The sequence below is a fragment of the Phaseolus vulgaris genome, chromosome 9 (genome assembly GCF_000499845.2).
Source record: "Phaseolus vulgaris cultivar G19833 chromosome 9, P. vulgaris v2.0, whole genome shotgun sequence".
Taxonomy (NCBI): domain Eukaryota; kingdom Viridiplantae; phylum Streptophyta; class Magnoliopsida; order Fabales; family Fabaceae; genus Phaseolus; species Phaseolus vulgaris.
This window is the reverse complement of record NC_023751.2, coordinates 23,960,444-23,969,471: the sequence shown is the minus strand read 5'-3', so window position 1 is coordinate 23,969,471 and position 9,028 is coordinate 23,960,444. Positions and strand designations below refer to the sequence as shown.

At 34.1% G+C, this 9,028-nt stretch overlaps 1 protein-coding gene across 1 annotated transcript; it reads right to left on the bottom strand.

The window, feature by feature from the left end:
- Positions 1-202: 202 nt before the first annotated feature.
- LOC137820841 (probable alpha-mannosidase At5g13980) lies at positions 203-9,028 on the bottom strand. Its single transcript, XM_068625122.1, has 29 exons — positions 8,573-9,028; positions 8,399-8,482; positions 8,199-8,287; positions 7,768-7,942; positions 7,525-7,644; positions 7,291-7,374; positions 7,133-7,204; positions 6,816-6,929; positions 6,557-6,657; positions 6,280-6,373; positions 5,919-6,086; positions 5,749-5,838; positions 5,337-5,402; positions 5,194-5,250; positions 4,679-4,898; positions 4,414-4,550; positions 4,211-4,270; positions 4,070-4,129; positions 3,902-3,973; positions 2,503-2,550; positions 2,287-2,406; positions 2,120-2,185; positions 1,916-2,028; positions 1,741-1,825; positions 1,200-1,307; positions 1,012-1,107; positions 876-923; positions 665-733; positions 203-562 (listed from the first exon to the last, which is right to left on the bottom strand). Exons 1-29 carry the CDS (start codon positions 8,780-8,782, stop codon positions 365-367), a joined length of 3,024 nt encoding a protein of 1,007 aa, XP_068481223.1. The 5' UTR covers positions 8,783-9,028; the 3' UTR covers positions 203-364.

The following is a 9,028-nucleotide window of genomic DNA, read 5'->3' as shown; positions in this document are numbered from 1 at the left end:
GCCGAGTTATTGTGAAATATTTTATTACTTAACTTCATGCGTAATGTTGTTTCCCACATGAAAATTGGGGTGTTACAGTAGAGGAAATATATATAACTAAAACGTGACATGAAATTGATTTGACTAAATTAATTATAAAAAATAGAATAAAAAAACAAAAAGTGGTGTAAAATATTTGGGTAGATGTCAAAAGAAAAGGATATAGGAGCAAATGCACGTTTTACTGGCAATGAATCCATACACCTTTAGCCAAAGAAACACTAAACATATCTCTTGTTTCTGGCTTACATGATGTTAGAAACATCTAATCTGATACAATTTCTTATTTAGTTATTTTTCAGTAATGCTCCTGGCGAACTGACTCTTAAGCCCTAAAACTGATAACAAAAGTCCGAATTTCCATGGGAGCAAGTTCTACAATTAGATTTTCTGGATTTACTGCTCCTCCCCTCCACACCTTAGCTTCTGGATGTGACCCTTTAACTTTCCAAACCAATCTCTTCCTCTCCATTTCTGCTCTTTCCTGGTTAGCTGTTAGGCTCACTTCAGTTATTTTGTTTATCTGATCAACACAAAGGAATTGTGGCACATGAAGCACCTTAGACAATGACATGCTAAAAATAACTACCTATTAAAACGATATTTAGTTGTGATGTTTTCCTACCTGTTTGCTGGAAAACACCTTTTTCAGTTCTACAGTTGCCTTAACTGAAAGATACTTGTCCTCGTCAATCTTGCACATGACAAAGAGTAAGGATTTAGTGTGTTGAAAAACAAGGCTCAAAAGCAATTGAAACAAGGAAATATAAGAAGGATAAATTCATCTCAGATGTAATATAATGTAACCAAGTAGATAGAAGCTGAAGAGAATATACCTCGTATAAGTGTGCCAGCCGAAGGAGAACTTTTCCATCACCCAGATCCTGCAGATTTCCAGAAGATGGCTTAACATTAGAAGTGAACAAAAGAACATGTTTTTAACACATATTTGATGAAGTGAAAGACGTGCACCTGGAGGGTTATTATTGCAACGTTATCTGGTAACTTGTATGAGGAATCTATTCCCGAGAAGGTTGTGACATGAGAATCTCCCCAGTGAGCGTCACTCTAGAAAATATGTGAAAAATGAAACAAATATTTAGTTACAAGCTCACTAGGCAATATTTTCAAACACTTTCTGACAATCATTCTTTAACCACCTCTGTGAAGGCTAAAAGTAAGGGTGAGTATATCTCCTGACCAAATGATCGACGCCATCTACTACCCTCTCCTACAGGATCAATTCTGAAATAGTGTTTCCCTAGCACCTGCAATTTTTTTTGTATATGATGAATGAGCCACAGGGTAAAACCAGCTTATAATTAGCCAACATATGTTAAAAAGTAACTGAAGTTTATAAGTTAGGAACTAAATGGAAATATTTGTTACATTAGTTATATAAACTACTTTCATTAGTTGTAGTCAAGCAAAACTAAAATATCTTAAGAAACACTTATTCAAATTTTAAGCTTTTTCACTCTAATAGTAAAACTGATCCCATTATGTTTTCTCTAATAGTTCATACACTACGTACTTTAATTAGAATATATAAATAAACTAGCTTAACCAATTCAATCAGCTAGTTGTTACTTTATAGCTTTAGGCTTTTTAAATTCTTGGCTTATAATTTGTTTCAACTAACTTATAAGGTAGTTTCAGTAAGAATGGCTCACAAAAAAAAGGGTATTTAGATTAACTTACAGTTAACCCTCTGCATGTATTATGGATGCAAACTCTTTCATTCAGTTCCTCTGCAACACCTCTGGAATCATCTTCAAGTAACCTCCTATACAAAGGGGAGAAAATTGAAAGGTTTGACTGGTTGAGAAAATGGAATGATACATAGGAAGTTTGAGCTTAAAACAACATTACAAACCTATGAACCATTAGTTCCAATTGTCCATCTATGATGCTGGAGCCCCCCACAGCTCTATCTACCAAAATAGAAAACTCTTTGCTTTTATCTTTCAGGTAAATCCCAAGGTTGATCTGAAACATGAAACTAGATTCCATTAATCAACAACTTCATGGACTGTGTCTTGTTAGCATCTTTTAACACACATGGTAGAAAAAAACATACTGGGTAATAATTTCCAGCAACAGGTTCATTCACTTCCAAGTGCCAGTCTTTTCTATAGTCTCGAACCTGTAAATGTACGTCATTATGAGTTTATAACTATTCATCAGGTTAGGTATTGATATGGAACCGTTGCTAGAACTAACAAATGTTGAACCTGTCTGACTTACACGTTCAATGAAATCACGTCCATTGGAATCAGTATAGAAGGTGTTATTGCTTGCCAAATTTGTTTTAATCTCAGTTGCAATTTCCTTCCCAACTCCATCATCAATGGGTATAGGACCAACCTGATGTCAAGATAACTTTATTATGATTAATGGCTCTTAGAGAATAAAGTTCTGAAAACCCTAGTCAGGAAATTCGGAAGACAAAAAACTACTTACAATAAACTCAACTTCAGCATGTTCTTTGCCCTTGTACAGTCTAGTAGTCTGTTCAATTAAGCCATGGTCAAATATTGAACTCTATGAAATCTTTATGATCACAATTTTTTTTTTATAAACTTGAATGAGTTACAAAAACATGTTAGTTACATTTTTCTTACCAGAATTGATATTTGAAAGAGATCAAGACAGTGGCAAACTCTTTTTTTTTTCTTTTCTAAAAGAGAGATTGAAAACTTACTTTTCTTTCTTGTGATTTCTTTCTATTTGCCAATGATACATAATATAAGTGGGTGATGTGTGGATTACAATTCCCACGTGCCTTTTATTTCCTTTTTCTATTTCTAGACAATCATGTTATTTTTCGTATACCATACTAATAATACAATTAAATGGTAAATGATTATAATTTTTTTAAAATTAATTAGATTTAGCTCCTTAAATATTTGATTAAGTTAGTTATCTAATTAAATAAACAAACTTAAATTCTCAATCAATCAAATTTAAATTTTACAAACTCAAAATAATATATATATATATATATATATTAAACGTTGAATCAAATCACCAATATTGTCTATTTATTGGCAGAATCTCTTTAAAAAAACTCTTTTTAACCTTTTTAAAGTAGCAGGCTTTATGTTTTTTTTATTATATATATATATATATATATATATAAAGTACTGGTACAAAAATAATCACTTACTTTTATAAAATGACTAATTTCCGTTCAGAAAATATGTATTGTTTAAAATAAAAACTTAATTTTTAAATGGTCAAATAAGTAACACTTAATTGAAACCGCTAAAAGTAATTTTTTAATTACTTACTTAATCATAAAATATAATAGTCTAAACTTTTTAACTCTACGTTTCACAAACATATTTTACCGTGAACAGTAAAAACAATCATTTCACATATTAATAAATTAATATTTTTTTAATTTAAAATATTATTATAAACAGTGGTTTAAGATATGTTTATTTTACTTTTCATTTCCTCTATTCAGAATTCTTACATTTTAGTACATATTCTATTTGTAGATTAACCTGTGGGATTAAAATATTTATTAAATAGTATCTGTATGTATTGATAAAGTTTAAAACATTATTAAAACAAAAGTAAATTATAAATAAGTCACGTGATAAATAAGTAAAAGAAATTAAAGTATACCTACACTATATGCACTCACTGAACTCATTTACACCACACGCATTGATATTAAAAGTGAAGAAAGTTGTAAAGCCTAATCTTTCTTTAATAAAGAAAAAAGAAAGCATCACTTACTTCTGATGTCCTTGCCCAAGGACATGTATGAGATAAGTGGGTGACATCTGACTCTGCTTATTTTATGTGTCTTTTTCTTTCTTTCTTTTATATGTATAAAGTTATATAGTACCTGGTATATCCATGAATTGATCTGTTGATGCACTTCATGCACAATTGGTCCCCGAAAAACTGTGAGAGGAGACTGAAAGTTTTCAAATGAAAACTAATCGATTAAGTTCTTGCAATTACCATTGAATATATTGGTATTGGACGTAAATGTTTAAATAGATAACTTCACCTGGCTGTTTTTGATGGGAGATGGTGAACCATCAGGTCTAAAAATATATGCTCCAGATGCCTTTCAACAATTCACAACATTTAAATCAATTGCTTGGCATAAGTAATCATAATCAATTCAAATCTAAGTAAATCTTATTACCTGTCCATCAAATTCTCTGCCCGCGTAAAATTTATATGTCTGCTCTACGGATTCTTTCACCTTTTTCATTGTGAACATAAGTTTAGAATGCAGGTCGTGTAAACCTTATTGAATATACATCCCTAGAAGCACTATAACTTGTTACAGTAAAGATTTGGGGTATATATTGGGATAAATAGTAATGTGACATCCAAATCACAAACCTTGCTTCTGTAGTTGATATATTCAGTAAGTTTCCTTTCCTTCACAGAATAAGTTAATTTCAAGTTTTCTGGACCCACTGTAATTGCATCACTCCAATTCTTTGACTTGTAAGCTGCATCTCTATCTGAAACAGTAGCTGCGATGCAATTGCAAATTTTCTGCTTTAGGAAAAAATAAAGTCTCCAACAGAATTCATAGTTTGGTCTTGTATTCGCAATAAGGATAGCACAATTTTCAGGAGGGGAATAACAAATGAAGACTAACCTTCATTTTTGGCATAAGATACATAGTAAGTGCTAAAACCAAGTGGGGGAACAGCTGCCGGAAAAACAAGCCAGTATTTGGGTTTCACAGTCGGAGACACTCCCAAGTAGGCCACAGTGTGATAGTTTCTTAAGCCAAGAAAAACATCAGGTATTGGCACCAGCTGGGATTGGACTATTTTTCCACTGGAATCCCGAACACCAACGTTTTCATTGACAACCTAAGACAAATTTGATAGGCAAACAATGTGAAGCAAAAGTTGTGTTTCAGAATGGCCATGTTTTGTCCTTGAAATATGATTTTTCCTATGTTCAAAACATTCTTCATTCATGTTAATAAGCAAGGTAATAATAATTACACTGGACAAGAAAAAATGTATTGCAATGCTTCAACTAGAAGGCATCAATTAGCGCATAAAGTATTGAACAAATGCTTAGGCATGGAGCAAATAATATTTATATGGCTCATAGATTGTTCATAATCTTTAACAAGGATGATTGAGGAAGGAAACTCACCGGAATCCTTATGATATCCTCTCTTTTCCATCCCAGAGGATTGTAAACAACAACCACCTACAGGAAGCAATGTATTAGAAAAATCTTAATCGATAAAATTCTGCGTTCTAATAAGCAACAGATTAGATATCATCAGTCCTAACCAGATTTTTCCCATTGGAGAAGTCGATTTCTGATGCAGGACAGTAACTTATGTTCAGAAGTGGACACTGTAATGAGAAGACGGAAGAGATAACTCAGCCTCATTATCATGTATTCGAAACTTTGCTTCTTAAAAATTAAAACATGTTAATATTTTTTTTTCGGCTGTTTCAAAAGTAACACAACTTTTCGCTCCAACTACAGCTTTTCTCTTGTAAAAGTTGCCAATAAGCTTTGTAATGGTTATGAATTGTAAACTTTTGATTTAGCTCTACTGCCTCAATAGTTTCTCGATGTGCACAGAGAATGAATATCAAGAAGAATTTTTTAAAATGATTAGCCATGTGCCTTAAGATGTTATCTGAAGACCAGTAATGAACAGCTCACAGTTGAACAAAGAACATCACTACTTGCCTGTTGAAATTTAATCTGTGGGTTCTTACATCCCGTTTTGGTTCCTCCTTCTGTCAAACAAGCAAGTGATTCTGCAACAACTTTCTCAGCCTAAACAAGACATTGAAAAGAAAAATCATTTTTGAGATTTTTAAGTTCCAAGAGAACAGATATATAGACAATTTTATTACCTCTGTATAACCTATTGAAAGTCGTTTAGCATAATCATCAGCAACATGCTGCTTTTCTGTACCAGATACTGCATCATGATGTTGAGCAATAGCCAAAGCTTCAGCCAAAGAGTCAGTTTTTGGACCTAAGGCACTCTTCCCTTTGAAATACTCCAATTGCCTTGCTGCCTGTTTCAAGATTGAAGACCAATAAGAGGCCAGTATAGAATTTTGATAAGTTTCCAAAATATTCCTGTGGAATATTAAGGTTGAATAAATTATATTACTCCGAATCACACAGAGTATCCCTTAAGCCTCCGAGAGCGTCTCAAATTTAATCAAATATTCAATTGCTTCAATTGAAAATAGTTAGAAGCCTTACCAAGTAATATCCACTTATCAGTCTGACATAACCTTTGAGAGCTGGCCTGCTTGTAAAATACCCTGTCCAATATGCATTTACACGATCTGCATACCTAATAAATTGATGATCCGGAAAGGAAATAACAAGTTAGAAGAAGGAAAAGGAAAGGGATGCAGCCACCCAAATGTTACGTTCAAAATCATGTTGTAGGAATAAGTTACAACTGCAGCTTCTTCCTGAAAATGATTTTGAATTAGTAGCTGATATACTGTATTTTTTGCATTTTGAAACTCACGGAAAGTAGTCATCAGTCTTGATTGGCCAGGCCTCATTTGTAGCATGTTTGGCATCAGTGTATATTGATGGGGTTGAGTATAAGGCATGGACCCGACCATCCTAAATAAGCATGAGTCAGTTGTCCCATTAGTATGTCAAATTACTATAGCAAATAAGCTTAGTTTGATTTAAATTCATGAGCAGATGAAGAACTAGGCAATAGTTAAGTAAACAGAAAATAAAACTGTCAATAAAGAAGGGAGTTGAAGATAAGTAACTTGATTAACGTAGTGAATAAACTTATCCATTTGCCGAAACCAGCTCTGCGCATATTGGTACTTGAAATCTGTCCCCATTGTCCACATTACATGATTTGTGCGCGTAATATTGGCCTGAAACAGGACATCAGTGGAGTTTGTTCACTCAAATCAATCAGTTTGAGCGCAACTCACAAACTTTAAATCATTTGGACCATTTCTATTTTAATTTCTCAGAATTTCAGACACATCAATTAAGAGCAGTAAACATTTTAAACCAAGCAAATCAAATTGCAGAGAGAAGAACCAGTCATCCGTTCTTAAGATACATTTCATACCTGTGATATTGCGGCTGCGACAAACTCGTTTACTCTTTCAGGGACATTGTAGTCAAATAAACTCACATCATCCTTCAAGGGAAAAAGAAGTTTACTTAGCACACTTCCAGAAAAAAAAAGGGTATTGGCCTTACAGCAGTATTTGACTTGGATTTTACCTGAACAATGGGAGAATTGTCATTTACTTCATAGTAGAAATTACTGGGAGGTTCATAATTCTCAGGGAACGCACCAGAAAATATCTGCATCCATGAACAATTTTAAGGATCCGTTGGTAAAAGCCTACTAGGGAGAATGAAGTGAATCCAACAGAAGAAAAACAGGGTTTTTGTTGTTATTAATCTGTGCGTAATCGATATAAGTTAAAACATAAGCCGCTTTGAGTTACTCACCTGTGATGATGAACCAAAGCTCTTAGAGCCCCGCCACACAACTTCGAGAGTTTTTTCATCTTTTCTCTTTGCTCTGTCTTGATAGTCAATCCGTCCAAAGAATAGAGAGTCAAATCCAACCTATGCCAACAAAATAGCTTATGAAACAACTGGCAATGTACAGAAAACAAAATCTGTTGGTAAATCTACTCCAATGTCATTTTCCTCCTAATCGAATTCTGTATATACTTCGGCAAAATGTACCTCTGCCCCCAACAAGTAGGCCTGCACAGCAGAATGTCCAAATGGATCGATCTGCCACCCTATTCTCGGAGTCACTCCAAATTCTTCTTTGAGAAATTGATGTCCAAGAGTTGTCTGATCAATCATGTCAATGTAATGAGTAGCAGCCTCGTCATGCATACAAAAGCCTCCATTTCTGCAACCCATAACCTTAGCACTTAACGTAATGCCATTGAAAATGAATGCTATTAATACATTAAAGCAGAGGAAGATTCATCATAATCAATTTCATTGACTTCCTATAATGAGAAAAAAAAAATTTGTACTTCATTCGGTTATTAGAGAGTGCGAAGGTGGAAAAGTAGACAGCTTGTGAATCTTTCAAATCCACACTTTCTACAAACTCATCCGAACACACCCTTATTCAGATAGAAGATAAGATAGGAAAATACATGAATTCCAATTGACCAGATTTGACCAGCTCCTTGACTATGTTCTGAATATCATCACTTTGTTCTCTCCACCATCGCTGAAAAAATGCCTGTAATACAGCACAAGCAAAGAACAACAACTCATAAAGGACTAACACCACTTATTTCACTGTTTTGATATTCTATCACCATTAATCAATGTGAGATATTCTAACACTTACCTGTTCAACATAAATGAACTTGCGATTCTTGTCAGCCAACAATGCGGGTACCAGGGAATCGAGCACGTTTTGAACGCATGCTCCCTGCCCCAACAGTGAAAACAAACCACACATGAAAACATTGAATGTAACTGAGAGACAGCATGTATATGTGGGAGTGAGATTGAGAATGACCTGAATTGAGTTGTTGGAACCAACATAATACTGGTCAATGGTCTTCAACCAGCCAACATCGTCGTGAGTGTGAGGGACCAAGTGAACGTTGAGCTTGCCAGGGACAATGGTTGATGTTGTGTTATACCTTATATACTTAGATTCAGAGAAAATGACACACCCGAACAGGAGTATAACCCATAACACACACAACCCAGAAGTGTTCTCCATGGAGTAAAACAAGAACACTCTGAATTGATCTGATATTAGACAAGGGAATGTTGTTTATTTATAATGATGACAAGGATCACCGCTGTCTTTGTCGCTTGTTGTGATCCCACTGATTCCTATTATGAACTTTAGGTAAATAGATTATGGAGAAGTCACAGTCAGTTTAGGATTTCCAAGCTAAAAAGACTATTGATAAGGTTCGTGATCCTCGCTGTAGCTTAATGTTAATAAGTTATTCCACTACAT

What these genes read in the sequence shown, in the direction of transcription:
- LOC137820841 (XM_068625122.1), bottom strand. Translation starts at nt 8,782, where the DNA reads ATGGAGAACACTTCTGGGTTGTGTGTGTTATGGGTTATACTCCTGTTC. An exon ending in TTATTCACTACGTTAATCAA is followed by an intron (nt 6,658 to 6,815) that starts GTTACTTATCTT and finishes ATGCTTATTTAG; the next exon opens with GATGGTCGGGTCCATGCCTT. An exon ending in CACAGATTAAATTTCAACAG is followed by an intron (nt 5,403 to 5,748) that starts GCAAGTAGTGAT and finishes TTCTCATTACAG; the next exon opens with TGTCCACTTCTGAACATAAG.